This window comes from Dipodomys merriami, unplaced genomic scaffold, assembly GCF_024711535.1.
Source record: "Dipodomys merriami isolate MVZ:Mamm:240054 unplaced genomic scaffold, mDipMer1.0.p SCAF_4, whole genome shotgun sequence".
In the NCBI taxonomy this organism is placed as follows: Eukaryota; Metazoa; Chordata; class Mammalia; order Rodentia; family Heteromyidae; genus Dipodomys; species Dipodomys merriami.
In genome coordinates, this window is record NW_027205603.1 from 70610307 (window position 1) to 70629973 (window position 19667).

At 31.5% G+C, this 19667-nt stretch overlaps 1 protein-coding gene across 2 annotated transcripts in view; it reads left to right on the forward strand.

Annotated features, from left to right (window-relative positions):
• Emc2 (ER membrane protein complex subunit 2) overlaps positions 1–19364 on the forward strand; it is a 29308-nt gene extending 9944 nt beyond the window's left edge. For both annotated transcript variants that reach the window (XM_069991260.1, XM_069991261.1), the window contains exons 5-11: positions 1696–1753; positions 6634–6719; positions 6870–6929; positions 10001–10082; positions 11674–11784; positions 14087–14191; positions 18957–19364. In XM_069991260.1, the coding sequence (XP_069847361.1) occupies positions 1696–1753; positions 6634–6719; positions 6870–6929; positions 10001–10082; positions 11674–11784; positions 14087–14191; positions 18957–19043 (589 nt within the window). In that variant the 3' untranslated portion in view covers positions 19044–19364. The remainder of the gene's footprint in view (positions 1–1695; positions 1754–6633; positions 6720–6869; positions 6930–10000; positions 10083–11673; positions 11785–14086; positions 14192–18956) is intronic.
• The last annotated feature ends 303 nt before the right edge of the window (positions 19365–19667 follow it).

Here is a 19667-nt window from a genome sequence, read left to right on the forward strand (position 1 = left end):
ATCTTCAGATCTCAGCCTCCTGAGTATAGGATTACAGGTGTGAGCCACCAGACACCCGGATATTTACCCATGTTTAAAGCATATAGAAGGTATCTTTATTTTTTATTTTTTATTTTTTTGGTCCGTTGTGGGGCTTGAACTCTGGGCCTGGGTGCTGTCCCTAAGTTCTTCAGCTCAAGGTGAGCGCTCTACCCCACGAGCCACAGCCCACTTCCAGTTTTCTAGTGGTTTATTGGAGATAAGAGTCTCACAGACTTTCCTTGCCCGGCTGGCTTTGAACCATTATCTTGGATCTCAGCCTCCTCGGTAGCTAGGATTACAGGTGTGAGCCACCGGCGTCCAGCACAGTATCTTTATTTTTTATCGCAGGACTTTTCAACCTTTTTAAAAACACCATCTTAAAAAAAAAAACAAAAAACGCACCACTACCTTGTAAGTATCATTTTACCTAGAAATAGAAGAGAGAAAAAAATTACTTATTTTAGTTGAAACATAGGTAGGAACCTAATTATCCCAGCCCTTCCTGTTTCTTCAATGATAACTTCGGAAGAACAGCTATAGGAAACTACAGAAAAATTAATAGTTAATCACAGCTGAATGTAAGTTCTGATGGAGTTTTATGCTGTGGTTAGAACTAGAGACATAGGCAGTACCAAGTGATGTAGACTTCATATGCTCTGTTAAGGAATTTTAACTGAAATTATGGAGAAACCATTACAGTTTTTAGGGAAATGAGTACTATTTGGATTGCTTAATAAAAACAATGTAGTAGTCTCAGAAAGAAGATCATTTTTGAGACTGTTGTAATAGTGTTGTCAACTATGGCACAAGTATAGAGACATTAGGATGAGTGAGAGAAATTGAAAGAGGCAGAAAATGGGCGACCAGTTATATTTTAGTGATAAAGGGAAAATATCAAAGTCAATTTTTTTCTGTCTTGAATACTTGGTTGCAATCAACCAAATCAAAAAAATTTAAAAAAATATATAAATGTGAACGATGATGAGGAAAATAGTTTTAGGTAGAAAAAAACTTGATTTTGAAGTACTATTAGAAATCTGGCTGCAAAAATTGAGGCTGTTGAATGCATATTCTGAGGGAGGTATTCATGGAAACAAGAAAAGTTTACCCCCAGATTTATGCTTGTATTGGTAAGGTGAAAGGTCACTTATAACAAGTAGTGAGAACGTGATCTAACACAAGTTTTGTGTCGAATATTAAGTGTATTTTTTGTCATTTCTAATAATACATTCTTCAGCTTTTCTAGTAATCAGAAACATAGATATCTGTCAGGCTATTTGTTTATATTATGACTTATTTATTACTGTTTCCGCATCCTGTCCAAATTTCCCCTTAGGGCAATGAACATGTATAGGTGTTTATAGTTCCAGTCTAATAATGCTAATGTTTCTGCTATATCTGGTTCTGAAGCCCCAACATGGTTGCTAATTTTTATCTTTGTATTTAGACCAAATTGAATCAATATGTTTTGAAGTAGGTTTTTTATAACGTATTTTATATGTGATGTTTTTTCTTTAAAATATTAGATTTTTACTGTTAAATGAAGGTGTGAAGACATATATAGTAATTATGAATGCACTTAAATTCTTGCCAGTATAATTTTCTTTGAATTTATTATTTATTGGTACATTTTTAAGGTAATAATTCTTAAAGTTTCTATTTTCTTTTAAATAGATATGATGATGCTATACAGCTATATGATCGAATTTTACAAGAAGATCCAACTAACACTGTAAGTTTGCAAATGGACCTGAAGATGATCTAATGTTTAACTTAAAAGCTACAATTAATTCACAGAGCAAAATCATATAAAACTACATATGGACCAAGTTTCATTAAATAAATTTGATATTTTTCACCGAGATTTGACTTCTAGAAGATGTCTTATTAGAAAATAAATTTGTTGAAATTTGAGGGAGAATCAGATGTATTCTTATGTATAAGCCTAGCAAAGTTCTGTTTATAATATTTTATAGATAAATACTAACTTGTTTACGTAGTTATTTTTTAGTTGTTTTAATAAAAAATGAAGTAATTAAATCCTTTAGTGCTTAGGTAAACATTTTTGAACAGGTGATTAATTCAGTTTTTCCGGATACATTATTTTTTTATCAAACACTATCTAATTGTCTCTCAGTCCTTTTTTTCTTGAAGTGGTAACTCAATACTCTCATGAGCCACCAAAATGTTTCTATCTCACCACTATATAAGTTCCATTCCTATATCCTTTGTAAACAATGTTCTAGCTCTTGATGGAGAAACAAGGCCATATAAGATTCAGGATTAATGAACCTATTGGAAGATTTGACTTTACTGTTAAACCTTGAAGTTACTGTGCAGAAGACATCACTTTTTCTTTTTTTCAAAGCAACTTTAAGGGCTTCTCAATACTAAGAAAGTAGTGCCTCATTCTTACCCATAGTGGTGAGTCACATTTTTGTCATTATTTGATTATCTGCATTGTTTAAAAGTGATTACATGATTGTATTTGTATTGTTCCTCTTTTCCTACATCTGCAAGATAGAAATTAGGTTATTCATTCATGCTTTAAGAGACTAGCCTTCAAACTAGCATGCATTATTATTTGAAAAACAGTTGTTTTCAGTATTCTTGATTCTAGGAGGAGAAAGTGAAGATGTTTATATCTTGGCTTGGCTTTTATAAAGGCAGTGTAATGTAATAATTTTATTGTGGTCTTTGAAATACATTTGTGTTTCTGGGGTTTGAACTGAGATTCTGATGCTCATTAGACAGACACACTACATTTCAGCTTCCTTTTTCCTCTGGTTTGGTTTGGTTGCTTTAGAGTTGTTGTTTTTTAAATTGTGTGTGTGTGTGTGTGTGTGTGAGAGAGAGAGAGAGAGAGAGAGAGAGAGAGAGACAGACAGACAGAGACAGAGACAGAGACAGAGACAGACAGAGACAAAGAGATAGAGAGACAGAGAGAGAGAGACAGAGACAGAGAGAGACAGAGACAGAGAGAATGTGTGTGTGTATGTCTTGGTTTTTGAACTCAGGATTTGGATGCTGTCCCTGAACTATTTTGTTCAAGGCTAGTGTTCACTTGAGCTCAGCTCCTCTTTCACCTTTTTTTGGCTAATTGGAGAAAAGAGTCTCTTGGACTTTTCTGCCTGGTCTGGCTTAAAACCTCAATTCTCTCTGTTGTCCTAAATTCTGATTCTTGATGACTTGCTGCATAGGACTTGAAGAATGAGTGTGGCTTAAGAAAAAACAAAGATAGTGAGTTGGGGAAAAACATTAAATTTCAAATGGTAAGTCTTACCATTTTTAAAGTATAGGAAGAGTACATTGTTTAGAACATAAGTTTTCAGTTTCTTCTTTGGAGAAGATAGTGAAGTGGGATACTACTCTCCCATTTTGTTTTGTGTAAGTTTTGTTTGTTTAAGACTTCATGAAATGGGCATTCAGGACGTGCATACTTTTGCTAAAAATGATAATACAAAATATGTTAAAAATTAATACAGTTCTTGTACTTATTTTTTGTGTTTTTTCAGAGATTTTTGTTTTTATGTACACACAAGTATGTATTTTGACGATTGTTTCATGAAAAGTTTCCCCTTTTACAGGGAGAATAGTTGGAAATTCAAGAGTAGTATGCATTACTTAACAATGTGGTTTTGACACATTGTTATTTCATCACCTCCTTCCTTTTGAATTAACTGCAGAGCATTGAAATAGTCTTTAAGTTCTCCCTGGGTAAACATTTAGATTGATGCATTGTAGTTACTTTTACCTTTATTTTCCATTATTAAAATTTATGCATTACAGCTACTTTTACGTTTATTTTCCATTATTTATAAGAGAATTGGTTTTGTTTTTGTTTTTGTATTTTTGTTTTTTTTTTCCAGGGCTGAGGACCCAATCCAGGGCCTTGCGCACACCGGGCAAGCACCCTTCCACTGGGTTAATCCCCCAGCCCCTTTTTTTTTCTTTTTGGTCTTGGGACCTCAACTCTAGTGCTGGGTGCTGTTCTTGAGTTCTTTAGCTCAATGCTAGCACTCTACCACTTGTGCCACAGCTCCATTTCTGGTTTTCTGGTGTTTAATTGGAGATAAGAGTCTCATGGACTTTCCTGCCCAGGCAGACTTTGAACCACAATCCTCAGATCTCAGCCTCCTGAGTAGCTAGCATTACAGGCGTGAACCACTGCTGCCCGGCTTGAAAGTAATTTTTAAAAGATACATCCTTGCAACATTCTAGAGTTGTGCATTACAGAAGCAAAGTACCCACAGTCTTGTGCCACCAGCTTGTGCAGGTGACTACTGACCTAAAAATATTAGTGTGGGTTCCACTATAGAGGAATGATTTTATGGTTAAATAACTGAGAAAACTAAACATAATTAGATACTTTCAGTATATCCTTTATGAAACTCAGACTGTTGATACACCATATATTATATTACATATAACAATTTTTATTATAACTTCATATTTGTTAGTTGCTGTTCATATTTATTTTTTGATTTGTGGCATTTGAATCCATAGTTTGTCTTGGTTGTTGTAAAAACTAGAAGGATTGGAACAAGATAATAATATAGCCAGACTATACCAGTGTATGGTTAGAACTATGTGGCAACAATAAATATTAAACATAGATCAAAGGTTTTTTTTTTTCTTTAAAGGTAGATACCATTTATATAATCCCATTATATATTCTAGTGGTGTTGCTTTACAGTGACACTTGGAGGTGGTAGGAATATTAAGGTTTTAATAGATTAAGAAGACTGATAACTAACAGTTGATTCCATCTGTGTTTTCAAAGTATGACTCTTGCTTTACCCAACCAACTGTGGAAGAAACAGTGTCATGAAAAATGAAAAGAACAAATTAAACTGTGTTTCAAGCTGGGGGTATGACTCAATTCATCAAACATTTGCCTAGCAAGCTTAAGGCTTTTGAGTTCCATCCCAATGCCACCCCTCAAAAAATGTGTTTCAAATTAAATTGTGTTTGAAATGATGCTGGATTGATGGAATCAAACATTTTTGTCTCCTCAAAGAAATGTTTCTTGATTATTTATTCTTTGATATAAAAAAAACAATTTTGTGTGTCAGTCTTGTGTCTTAACCTTAGGGACTGAGGTACTGACCCTGAGCTGCTTTTTTCCCCCCTTTTTTCCTTTTTTCTTCTTCTACTTGAGCCACTACTCCACTTCCAGCTTTTCGGTGGTTAAGTGGAGATAACTGTTTCACGAACTTTCCTGCCCAGTCTAGTTTTGAACCATGATCCTTAGTTTATAACCTTGTGAATAGCTAGAATTACAGGTATGAGCCACCAACATCTGGCATATTTTGAATTTTTTTTAACAACTAAGACAAGATTTCCATTTTAAGTCTAATAGTCTTCCTAATTGTTTTAGTATTTGTATTAACTTTCTGAGCTATTACTTTTGCTTAAATTCTAAATTCTTGAAGCCTATATTACATAAAGAAAACATTCCCAAAATATTTGAGTGTATACTGTGCAACAGGTTTTGTATTGGTCCTTTGGCATAAGCTAAAAAAAAAAATATATATATGTATACATATATAGGTATATAACTAAGACATATAAAACATTTTATTATCAAAATATTTTTATCCTCTCATTTGAATTAAACAAATTAAAGTGATCAAATTTGTACAGTTTTTCTGTACCTCCAACCTGAGTCTAGAACTTAACTGGTTTGATTAAACAATGTTTCTTTTTCCTGTGCTTCTTTTTCTACTATACAATATTCCACACATAACACCATAACTTCCTGTTTTACTTTTTTTTAAGCTATCTTTCTTCTTCATACCTTTTCAGTATGAGTATCATATCTGCGACCTTTTTTCATTTTTCTTCCTTTCACTTCTTCCACTGGGACACAGCATGTGTTATATATCCTTGTTATTATGATACTTTTAAATCTCCATTGCTGCCCATTCTACATTATGTCTTTTACTTAAGCTCCCCTGGAGAATTATTTTCTTTTTTCCATCACAGAGTCTGCCAAAGAATAGATAGCTGACACATATTTGATAAGTGCATAAATTCATGGTTGATTTCTGTATTTATTATGTGTAAGACTTGAAAATGCCCGTTTTAAGTATTTTGCTATAAAAATAATTTACTTTAGTATCTATTATTTTGTAAGATTGTAGATTTTTCTCTTAAATTCTGAAAAAGTTGTCAGAACTCTCATTTCTAATGTGAATATCTAGTGATATTCAAGTGCCCATGGTGAGATTTCTTTTTCCCTAATCTTTACTATCATTCTACTTCTCAAGATATAGATCTTATGAATGAGACAGAGTAAAGGACTTTGGGTTGGATAAAGATTAGGATTTCCTGCTGGCTTTTAATTATCAGAATCTGGATGGTTATTTATTTGGATGAAATGATGCGTACATTTTATGCATCAAAAATAAGGCATATGTGATTGTTAGAGGAATGTTTGAATTCCCTAGTGAGATGTCATGGGGTATGTTTATAAACTCTCACTAAGCAGTAGTTCTACAATAGAATTTCACTGGCATTGAGATAATAATTTGCACAGTCAATTCACCTTCTTTACAAAAACTCAGCAAATCATGAGGGCCTAATCCTTTATTAATGTCAAACCCACAGGCTGCAAGAAAGCGGAAGATTGCTATTCGAAAAGCCCAGGGGAAAAATGTGGAGGCCATTCGGGAACTGAATGAGTATCTGGAACAGTGAGTGTTTTTACAAGAGGATTGTGTTTTGTTATTCTGATAAATCTTTTTTAATTAAAATGGAATTTGCATTTGATTTTCCTGTTTGCCTCCATGCTGTTCATTTACAGAATATCTACACACTTACTCCTTCCTACTTTCCTCTACTAGATTTGTTGGAGACCAAGAAGCCTGGCATGAACTTGCAGAACTTTATATCAATGAACATGAGTAAGTTGTTAAGCACACATACGCTTTTATTGAATGAGTTTTCATTACTATAAGTTCACAAGACAGTGATTTCTAAAGGAATAGTGAGAGGTGTGAATCACTTGTATGTGTGTTTTAAATGAGAGATAAAATAAATGAATAATTGAATGAAAAACAAAACCAATAATTTACAGATCATAATATGTGAATAATTATGAAGTAGATCATTTATGTTCTTCTGGTTAATTTGGAAAATAAGTTTTCCTTTCAAATGTAGATAGCAAGAGCTTCATTTGCTCAGCTGTTATTGTTTGTTGAACTAAAATTAGTGAATTTTTAGAGTCCAAATACAAAGAGTCTTATATTCCCTGCTGTTCAAAGATTCTGTCAATTGTATGCGTTTTATTAAAGCCTTAATACTAAGAGAAACAACTCTCCCAAAGTAGAAGCATTGCGTTGCCTGGGTTAAAAACTAAGAATAATCAAGAATGTTGAATGCTATAGGAACTTGTTTATTGGATATTTAATGTTTTTGTTAGCTTGTTATTGATGTGGTGACAGGAGGAAATCCCAGCATGAGAGGATTAGTGCCAAGTCTTAGCGCAGGTTTTCTAATATCACGGCATTAAGGCTAACCTCTATTTAGAAGCATAGATTCTTTTTCTTCCCTTAATTCTAAATCTGAAGGATATCACACTAGTTCTTCCCTTCTTTCTGAGAGAATAGAATCAGATTCTCACACACATTTCGTATTATGCATGAATACTTAATAATTCTCATACTACATACAACTGATATAGGAAATAAAATAGAATGAAAGACATATGTCTGTTGCCTTGGCCCAGATTTATATATATAATTTCAAATAAAAGACTGAAGTAAAACAAGAGCTACTATATTCCAGGAACCATTCTTCATTTTTCTACTACATAAAACTTGGTTTATACTTAGGAAACTGTTTACCTAATTCTATTTAGAATGCACACACATGCTTACATATATGTTTATGTGTACATATAGGTGAATGTTCTCATTCTTTCATGTATGAGATAGTATATAATACTTACATTTAAATGTTATGAAACACTAAAAAGTATATTGATGATTTTAGTTTTTTTCTAAAACAACAGTCATTTGAAGTTTGTTTTTGACTAAAAGCATTTAAAAACATTTCATGCTGAGTGTGGTGGTTCAGGCCTATAATATTAGCGCTCAGAAGGTTGAGGCAAGAGAGCTAAGAGTTTAAGACTAGCCTGGTTACAATAGATAGACCTTGACTCAGGAAAACAAAAAGTAGATAACTGAGTAAATAAAAATATTTCAGATCATCAGACATGTCTGTTTTCTATTTAAAAAATACCCATTGCAGAAAATTTGGAAAACTCAGAAAGGTATACAGTCCAAGACAAATTTTACTTATAATCCCAGCAACCAAGTTAATGCATAGTTTTCAACCCATTTAAATCATGTGAACACTTATTCTTTGCCTTACTATGAACTTTTGGTACCAGCTTAGTTAAAGGGACATGTAAAAGAAACTCTCTTGATTGAGACATTGTAAATAGAAACAACTTTTTGCCTTTCCTTTTAGAAAGTTAGGTGTTAGATATGTAGGGGTTAGATTTATAGTTATAATACTTTCATTCTAGGTATTCAATCATCCTCTCAGTCACTCACTAAATTCTCTCATGTTTCAATAATCACTGCTAAGTTTTCCATATAAAAATGTGTAAAAGAGCTGCAGATCTAGGATGAGAATCTATATGTAAGATCCTTTATAGATCTAAAACATGCTATAATTATGGGTAGTCTGAAAGGTGAAATTGGTTCTTCAAGACCTTTGGGTTTAATGCTTATGCCTCATTTTTTTTTTCTATCATCACTTAAAATTCCATTAAAATGATAACTGGTTTTCATTGGGAGTAGTATGCATCCAAGTAGTGTCTGTAGTGTTTATATAGCTCTCTGGAGTTGCAAAGCCTGGGATTCTATTTATACTTCTGTGCCTCATTGTTCTCAGGTATAGATTAGTGAAGATGATTTTCTATTTTTTAGTATTTTGTAGGATAAAATAAGTATATATATAATACATTTGGTATAGCATGTAACACTTAATAAAAGCTAGCTATTATAGTTAATAATCATGTATGGAACTGAATAAAATATTTCTTAAAGTAAATATACTCGGTGTTAATGTAGGAGTGTATATCCTAAATATATGGATGGTAAATACTACAATTAACTATAGGTTATAGGTTGCCTTTATCTGTTTTGTAGTGTCATCACCTCAGAATATATCTGAACACCTATATTCTTTTTTTTTTATTTTTATTTTTGTGAACACACTGTACAGAGGGGTTAAAATTACATGGGCAGATGAACACCTATATTCTTTAGGATTTCCTATAGTGAGGATATTCACAAAGCTTTTAACATATAAATAAAGTATATTTAGGTGAAATGCAGTCATATGGCCTAAAGCTGTTTCTTCAGGGCATTTTTTGCAGTTCGTCCCATAGGTTTTCAGCAAGATTTTTGTTTTACTACCTCATAGTTTAATAGTAGTAAAGGCCATATCAAAACTAACTTGATTCATCGGTTTAGAAGTAAACTTAAGTAATGAGAGGTCTTTGTAGTAGAGTAGAATATGTTATATGTTTAAATCTATACATATATACTATATATGGATGTTTATACACATATAAAATTAGACAGTACTTAGTAAAATATTTATTTCCTTTTATATATTAAATACTTACGGATTTACAGCCGTTTCTTTATATATTGATCCAAAGTCTTAAAGCCCATGTTACTACTAATATTTAGATGTCATAATAATGACCCAGTCTATTCTATAATTCATAGACTGATTTAGATTTTAAGTGTATATTTATTTCATTAAAAATTGTAATGCCATTGGTATTTTTGAGTTCAAGAGAATTACTAATGAAACTACTTGAATTGTTTTAGGAATACATATCTAACATTGCTAAAATTATTTTTATACCTGCCTAAGATAAAACTAGTTATATTAGTTAAGGTAAAATACTTAAGACTGGTTGCTTAAGTTTTCTCCTGTTGATATTTTTTAGCTATGCAAAAGCAGCCTTTTGTTTAGAAGAGCTTATGATGACTAATCCACACAACCACTTATACTGTCAGCAGTATGCTGAAGTAAGTATTTTCAGAAACAGCAACTGTATGTGATTTTGTTTGTTTTGCTATTGGATATTGCATGGTATTAATATTTTCTTAATTTTAGGCAATTATATACATGTTTATAATATCCATTGAATATTGAATTATAAGAATAAAATTTTTGGCCAAAATTTTTATGTTTTTATTGGTCACTCTTGTTTCTTCTTTGGAGAAGTCTGTCTTTTAAGTCTTTAGCCCACTTATTTATGGGATTGTTGTTTCTTTGAGGATTTGGTTTTGGGGGTTTAATTTTTTGAACACTAAATATATTTTAGATATGAGGCCCTTGAGTGATATATATCTAGTAAAGATCTTCTCTCAGTCTGTGGGCTTCCTATTTATCCTGCTAGCTATGTCCTTTGCCATGCAGAAACTCTTTTGTTTAATACAATCCCATTTCTCCAGACTTTCTTTCTATTGTGTATCTGGATCTTTACTTAGCAAGTTTCAACCTGTCTCAGGAAGCCCTAGTGCTTCCCCTATCCCTTCTTGTAACATTTTCAGAGTATCTAGTCTTACATAGAAGTTTTTGAGCCATTTGGAATGGAAATAGGAGAGTTTTTTTTTGTTAATTGTACTATTTGTAGTTACTTTTTTCTTTATTTTTCCTCTGGTTTATTCCCTGTTTTTGATTTCTGTACCCCTTGTTTTGTGTGTAAGTTTACCTGATTTGGGAAAGGGAAGGGGAATCACAGAAGTAGTGGGACAAAGGGTGAACCAATGCAACAGTGATACTCACTAGACACTATGTTGGAAGTGAACTTTACAACTTGTTAGGGAAGGGAGTTAAGGGAAAAAAGTGGGAGAAAATGAGGGAGGAGGTAACACTTCAAAAAGAAATGTACTCATTTGCCTTAGGTAACTAACCCATCTGTACATCACCTTTACAGTAAATTTTTTAAAAAATAACAAAATGTGTAACATTGCAATTTAACTTTTCATTTAAATTCTATTTAAAAGTGGTGTTTCTGGACTTTTGTGCAGTATTTGAATACTATATTCTTTCCTAATAATTTTACAATTGTCATTCTTTAATTGCTTCTGAAGCATTTATAATGATTATGGTTCTAAAAATCTGTATCCTAGTATATTCATATTAAGACAAGTAATTTTAGGATATAGAAATATTTACTTACTTTGTTCACTATTAGGAATAGCAGTACAATTTAATGATGTAAGGTTAGAAGGATTTAATTATTATAGAATGTAAAAGGATAATTCAGTATCTTAAGTTTAGGCTTATCATATTGGTGATAAAAAATAGGATGTTTTGAGGCACATTCAAGGCAGTTGTAATAGAGATTGTATTGAGCTTTTTTATTGTGGCAATGTTTTTGTTTTAGAAACTACTCAGTTTTTAATGTTTATAGAACAAAATAGTTTATTGGGAGAAGTTATGCTTTAAATTTTAGATTAACTTGAAAAATCCTAAAGTGAATTCTTTTACCATCTTGCATTTGTTTGCAGAGTATCTGTTTCGATTACTTAATGTCTATGGTACGATGAAACATGCTATATTTCAAAGTAGTAAAATAAACAGGTTTCAGTGCTCTGCAACTTTTAACAGGTCAAATATACCCAGGGTGGACTTGAAAATCTTGAACTTTCAAGAAAGTATTTTGCACAGGCATTGAAATTGAACAACAGAAATATGAGAGCATTGTTTGGGCTTTACATGGTAAGTTGAAGTGTATGTTTAATGTTACTTTTGCAGAACTTGTCACTTAAAATCCATATTAACACCCCCACCAATCATTCTTTGCTTGTTGTTATATTTTATTGATTAGCATTTTTTCCTCTAGTTAATTATGAACAATAAATTATAAGACAGAATTATAGTTGAATATTAATATATTCTAGCTGCTTACTACTTCATTGTAAAATACCTTTTATTAGTGTATCAGGATCATGAAATTCAATAGCATTGAATATAGTACTTTTCAATTGTTTTCATAATGTATTACCTAATACTCTTGTATTTCTTACCTAATTATATTAAACAATGCCAATAAAAGACACTAGACATAAAATCTCAAGTATATCAAATTAAAATGTTTTTTATAGTGTAGAAATACAGGGAATTGTGGAAGGATGTAGTTACAGTTTTGCCAAATGAAATTTCAGAAGAGTCAATTTAGCAAGCACTACTGGAAGTAGAAGAATTAATTGGGCTTTAAAATAGAACCTTTGCAGTAAAAAAAGAATTTTTAATAACTTATAGTTTTTGAAATTTTGTTTATTCTAGTCCTTTTATGGACTTCATGATTTTTTTTCTTGTTTGAGTATAATAAAAAGAATTAATTTGAAAAGAAAAGGGATTGAGAAAAATATAAATAATTTTAGAAAGGAAATATAGTTAGACAATGTTTCAAAGGAATTTCAAGGAAATTTTCCTGGATTCTAACAGAACTAATTGCAGTGACTTGGATGGATAGTGTAGTTAGCAGCATCTCTTTGCTAAATAGATCAATAACATTACCAGTAATAGGATATACAAAGCACCTTTTGTGACAGGCATTGTTTTTCATTGTACTTCCTAATTTTTTCTATTCTACTTGGCCATTTTTTTAACTGTATTTTTTTGTCTTGTCTTTTTTGGTACTGAGGATTGAAACCAGGACATTGCATTTGCTAGGCGCGCTCTTTGCCACTGAGCTACATCCCAGCCCTCTACTCTCTTTTGTTGTACCAGTCTTGATGGTACTGAGGATTGAATTTAGGGCCTCACCCATGTGAAGCAAGCAGTTTTCCACTTAAACCATGTTGCAAATCCTCTTGCTCTTTTAGTTTGCTTTTCACAAAATGTGTGAGATTTTGCCTAGGCTGAACCTTGATGGGATTACAAGTATGCATAACAATACTCAGGTCACTTATTTTTAAATCACTAAATCCTCACATCAGCTATTTCAGTGGTAGTCACTCATACCATTTCACAAATTGTAAAACTGAGAGAATTAATTAATTTACACAATGTTGGACCTAGCTCCTGAGAGATTGAACTGGAATTTCAATCCATGCATTTGATCCCAAATCTGTTTGTTACCACTAGATTTACTGAAATTCATATCAAAAAGGTAATATGAAATGTTTTGATGTATAAAAATTCAGTACTGGCTTATAGATACTTCAGTGACAGGGGAAACATATTAAAGAATAAAACCCAAGTCATAGATGGAAACACAGGCTAAACCTTTTTTAATCACATGGACAGATTGTTTTTAAGCATAAGATATGTCCAGGAATAAGACACAATTTATACTTTACTCTCTGCAGAAATATAACCCTATATTTTAAATTTATCTGTGATTTTTAGTTTTATAGTTTGTTTCATGGATGTCAGTCATATTAATAAGAATCCCTCACAGGCATTTTTAAAAAGGAGATGGTGGATCAAATGGTAATCATTAATGAGTTCTGTAGAACACAATTTGAAAGATTTGATATAATGAAAAGAGAAAAGGATTAGAGATAATTATCTCTTATTTCAGACTCAAGTCTGATTACGTCTGTTGGACTTTTTTTTTGTAGTGTATAAAGATGGGCTAAATTATTTTTGAAGTTCTGTCTGTTAAATTCAGGAATTCTGATTTTAGACAGAATATATGATTCAGAAAAAGGAAGTAGCTAATAATATCCTAATAATAAAAATGTTCTTTTGGCTTATGAAGTGTTTTTGTACTTCTTTAACTGTTTGGGAATCTTACCTTTAGTACCTGTGGTAAATGCATAATTAAATAACATTACATATTAAAATGCCTTTTGTTTTTCTTATTACTTTGCAGTATGCCATATTTTAAAACATAATTTTAAGCACTGATTTCATTCAGGTTTATTTTTACTTTAAAAATTGTTGTACAGTATTTTCAAATTTTGTGTTTTATCTCCTCATTGCAATTGTGACCCTTACATGTTTTTTTATTATCTTGACTGGAAAAAAAAGGAACTTTTTTTCTGACTCTTTTTTTTTTTTCTGTTTTTAGTCTGCAAGTCATATTGCTTCAAATCCAAAAGCAAGTGCAAAAATGAAAAAGGACAACATGAAATATGCTAGTTGGGCTGCTAGTCAGATAAACAGAGCATATCAGGTTTGTATTGCAAATTTTCTTTTTTTGCTACTACATTTATTACAATTTTGTTATTACTATTTTAGTAATTATGTTGCTACATGACCTGTCTCTATAGTCTTTGTGACAGTTAAAAGTGATTCAGATTTTTCTGACTCTAGTCCTCTATTGTATCCTGTAAAAGTATTGAATAGTATTACACTAAGTTTGAAATGTTTCTTTAAAGACACAGCTGAGTTTAAATAGTGTATTTTCTCTTTAGTTGTTGAATTTTTGTTTTGTTTTGCAGTACTGAGGATTAAATTTAGGATCACCCAAACTTAAGGGGAAAGCATTCAATCATTTGAGTATTGCATCTAGTTTAAATGTTGTATTTTCTGAAAATTAAATGTAGCCAATGATACAAAGTATCATTAAGTTAATTTCTCTGGTATTTTTGTTTTTTCTTTTTTAATATATGTGTGTGTAGGCTAATTGTTATTATAAAGGTGATGTACAGAGGGGTTACAGTTACATAAGTCAGATAGTGAGTTCATTTTTTTAATCAATGTTACCCCTTTCCTTGCTCTGACTCAGTCCCCCCCGCACCCCACAAGTTGTATAATACACTTTCAACACAGTATCTAGTGAGTAACCCTACTGCATTTGTTCACCCTTTGTCCCACCCTTCCTATGCCCCCCCCCCACCTTATCTTCTTGAAGTTTTTCCTTTAGTCCAGTAGATCATCTTGTTTTATATTTGGTTAGTTTTCCCAAAGACACAGTACATTTATTTAGCATTTGGATTCAGTGCTGTTACTTAAGAAAAGATACTTTTAGAATCTCAATTGTAAGTATTTTTTTTTTCTGTGTAAGTTTTTTCTTTTCAGGATTCCAATTATAAGTGTATTGGATTTCCTTTTCCTGCCTTCTACTTGCTCCACAACTTTTTCTTTTTTTTCTCTTTCTTTTTGTCTTTTATACTTTCTTTCTCAGTGGTTCTTAATGAATTTTATTAGTGTTTTTTTTCTTGTTTTCCGCACTAAATGCAGTGGCATGACTGGACTGTTTGTAGAGTGGCAAGAGTTAGCATTAGGGTAGGGATACTTTTCTAGTTTGACTTTTCTTTTTGTTTTTGTTACAGGAAACTCAATCATGACCTGCCTATATAGTCTTTGTCACAGTTAAATGTGACTCAGATTTGTCTGACTCTAGTCCTCTGTTCTACCCTATAAAGGTCTTGAATTACAAAGTATTGCACTAAGTTTTAAATGTTAAGTATTGTGGTAACAGATGCATTTTTCTTTCTCTTTTATTCCCTCCTTCCTATCTTGTCTGAACGGTCTCTTCCTCTTGCTCTAGTGTTTCTGTCCTATTCAGTTTTGTTTCATTTTCTAGCATTATTTCCTCATGTTGTGAGAGTTTTATGTTTTTGAAAGATGAGTTTTACTGGATATTTGGAGAGGATTTGAGGCTTTATTAAAATCTAAGTGGAACCTGTGACCTGGAGGTCGTGTAGGGCCTGAGAAATCATGTTGTTAGACTAGTTTTAATCTCAAATTTGCGTGCAGTTTTTACATTTGTCTCTGAATTGGGGCCTGTGAAGGCTTGTTTTGCAGGCCACCTGTAGATTAATCAATTTTTGTTTGAGGGATTAATATTTGTTCATAATTTTGATATTGTGTTCTTACATAACAGTAGTTTTTTTTTTTTCCTGTTACTTCCTACTTCCTATACTCACCACATTGCTGTTTATCTTTTTTAGGTAGTACTACTATTGGGGCCATAACCATATTGAATGGTTTTGAAAATTTCCCTGTAAACTAGGCAATTTTTTTTTAAAGTTATCATTTGTAGGCTTGCTTTCTGGTTTTTTTTGGTGTTATCTCTTTGTTTTCCCACTCCTAATTAGAGAAAATTAGGAAGATTTTAAAAAACAATTAAGTTCCCCTTTAATCACACCACAGTCACCTTTGTGTATTTATATTAGATTATTTTTTATTATTTTTATTATATTATTAATATTAGATAGTATATGTTAGTTCTATTAGCACATTCTATGGCAAAATATTTATAGATATTAGATAGACTGTGCTTAAGTTGCAATTTGGGGTAGCCTAGATTCCACACAGAATAGGCTCAAAGTTGTATGTTTTAAAGCCACAACTACAGCAAGCAAATATTGATTTGATTTTTATTACCCCAATTTTTTTTTTGCCTAAATTAGAACTTTATTGAAATGAGAGCACATATATTATGTGTTCTTTGGTATCTGGCTTTTTTAATTTAAATAATGTTTTGGGAATTTATCCACCTACTTTTCCATTCCCTTCTATTGTTTTGTTACCCATATTATTTTCCACAACTTGAGTAATTATAAATTTAAGCTCAATGTAACCCAGTTATTGCAAATTTGATATAAGTTGTTTTTGTAATTTTTCTTATAGATCCAAAAGAGAAATATAAAAACTTTATTTAAGCAAATATAACTGTTAGGAAAAAACAATGAATTTTGAATGATGTAGAAACATATAATGTCCAGAGATTTAATTAAAAAGTTCACAACTCAAACTAAGTGTAGGCATATAATCCAGTTTAAAGTGTATAGTAAATACTCAGAGATGTTTTCCTTGATAATGATAAATGAGAAAAGGTGAGTTTTAAAGACCCACTCTCCTTTCTTAGTTTCCACTTACTAATGAATCAGAACTTGGTTTAGCATATTTAAGCAGACAAGTTTGAATATTGCTCTTGAAAATCTTTAATGAGAATCTACTAATTTTTCAGATAAATTCTTCTTAAGTACATGATAAATTCTTCCATCCTTATAATCCATATGTCATTTATGGTTACAGAGATGATTCTGTTATTCTTGTGGGAAATATACAATTCAAGATTTGAAGAAAAATTATTCCAACTTAGTTAAATTGCCATATATTCAAGAACTGACAACATAATTGCATGTCAGATAAAATGTCAAGTGATAGATTATTTTTTATAGCTTTCTTTTTATTTGTTCTGACACAAGTAAGTCAGCTTGGTTTATTCTAAATTACTGTTGTTTTAGTAGTGCCGACACTATCTGAGGTGATTTTTAAAAATTAGCTAATTTTGAAAATTTTCTCTATTTTGATTATTTTAAGTATAAAGCAAGAAAAATGGTATATTCTAAAAGACATATTAGGTCTTGAGTTTCTCAAAAGTTTTAACAGCTTTCATAAATGTTAATGTGTGATGTGTTAGTCTAAACCTTCCTCCTAGCCATCAAAGATTTTTTTTTCATTTTTTTTACAAAATTAGCCCTTAAAATATCTGATTAGAACCATTCCTGTTTACATTGTTAGGCAGTGGTAAATGAAAGCCTTTCTGTTCTTAGTAAATCCTTGTGAAGGTGAATTTATCAATTGGATAAGCATGCCCTATGCCCTTTATTTGCCAAGTGAAATTAGAAAAAAAAAGTTTTAAATATAATACTGTGACCACATTTTGTAATTGTGGCTATAGTTTCAGCACTTCTGTTCCCTTCAGTAGAGATGCCTTACAACAAGCAATATGAACTTGATTTCTGTAAGCTTTTTGTTTTTCCCGGCATTTCCCTTTTACTTACTCTTATCAAATAAAGAAGAAACAAATGTCTTAGGAAGTAGTGGAATTATGTTAAGCAGTAGCCAGAAGGTCAGAGGCAGGTTACCAGTTCCTGAAGCCTTTGGGTTCTATGATGTTACCTGTGCTTGATCACTTAATCTGTCTGAACAGGTCATGAGGAGCTTGCCAAATTAAGTTAATTACAAAAGAGAAGAAACACCTCATAAATCAAGGACTGAATACTGCTTAAAACAACATTGCTATTTGAAGAAACATTCAGTCACTTGAAAATGTTAACTGGAAAATACTAGGCATTGTTCATAGCACAGTACTTTACCATGAGAAAATAGGTAGATATAATAAACTTTGTTCCACACTCAAAACACTTATTTGGTGAATCTGTTATGTTAAATCGGATTGATAAATAATAAATGGCCAGTTCAGTTAGAAAATTCATTTTGAAGTCAGCATGGGGTATTCAACAGTGAATACAAATTATGTGTGCTGTATTGAAATTAATGTACCATGAATTTGCTTTTAAGTATACATACTAATTTCTGCATTGTTTTTATTTATAAAATCCAATCTTGTTTTAGTTTTATAAAGTAAATTTTATTGCTCATGAAAACATTAATGTTTATTTTTTAAATATAGAGGTGTATCGTTTTAATATGTAGCATAAAGTCTTACCTGACAACTTTTTGTCCCTCAAAGATAACATCTAGTCAATTAGTAAATCTGGGAAGTTAATAACTCACTGTACCTAATTTTTGAGGTTTCTTGAAACTTGAAAGTGTTTAATAAAAAGTACTTTCCTTCATACTGGGCCTTTTTGAAATTGTAAAAATCTGTTCAGAATGGAGAAAAATACAAATGGACCATAAATCTACATAAGTATGATTATATTTCATTAAAATTATACTTTATAAATATTTTCGGGTCTGAATATAGGGTAATTTTTAAATCAAGTCTGTGATGTTGCCAGTTCTCAGTACTTAAACTGACCAAGTATGCAGTGAAATATTTACACTTTACCTGAAGATAAAAATCTTAATGAAATATCTGTTGAAGAACCTATTTCATTTAATGCTAGTGGTAAAATAGTCTTAAGTTTCATTAGCAATATGAAGGAAAGATTGTGATATTTTTTGAACCAACCTCTGAAATAAAGCCTAATTGAGCTCTGGGTTTTTTTTCTTTGTTTTTTGGTATGTGTAATTAGTTTGCAGGTCGAAGTAAGAAGGAAACCAAATACTCTCTTAAGGCAGTTGAAGACATGTTGGAAACATTGCAGATCACCCAGTCTTAAAGTTTCAGAAACTCTTTGACGTTGGATTCTACAACTGCACAATTGAACTGATTGGCCTGTGACTTATTTACTAAATGCCCATTGCTATTTATATTCTAATTTTCTGTGAAGAAAGTGGTTGTAAAGAATGTGTTTATATAAACCTAAAAATGCCTTTTACTACTAAGCAGGAAGATGGAGAAAATCCATTGAAAAAAGATTTAAGACCTACTGATTGTACATCAATCTCTTCATATCACATATATATTATAACTGCTTTTAAATCACAATATGATGTAGAAATAATCTTGTTAAATAAACTGTAATGATTTATTAACCTTGCATATACAGATGCTAGCTTCTTTTTTGCTTATACTCAGAGTCTGCATTTTGCTTTCGAATTAAATTTCTAGTTAACTTCCCACTGATAATAAAAAAACACATTAATCCTAACTTGTCTAAGAAAATTATTCTGACTTTGTTAGTAGTGTCAGGTTGGATTTTGTTCTACAATTTAGTGAGCTGTTTCAATTATTTATCTGCCCTGTTATTCTGATCAGTTTTGCCTTGAAGTATTATGTCACTTGCTAAAGTTAACAGTATCTGTAAATTTTTTCTTTTCACATTGGGATTTTTACCTATAAA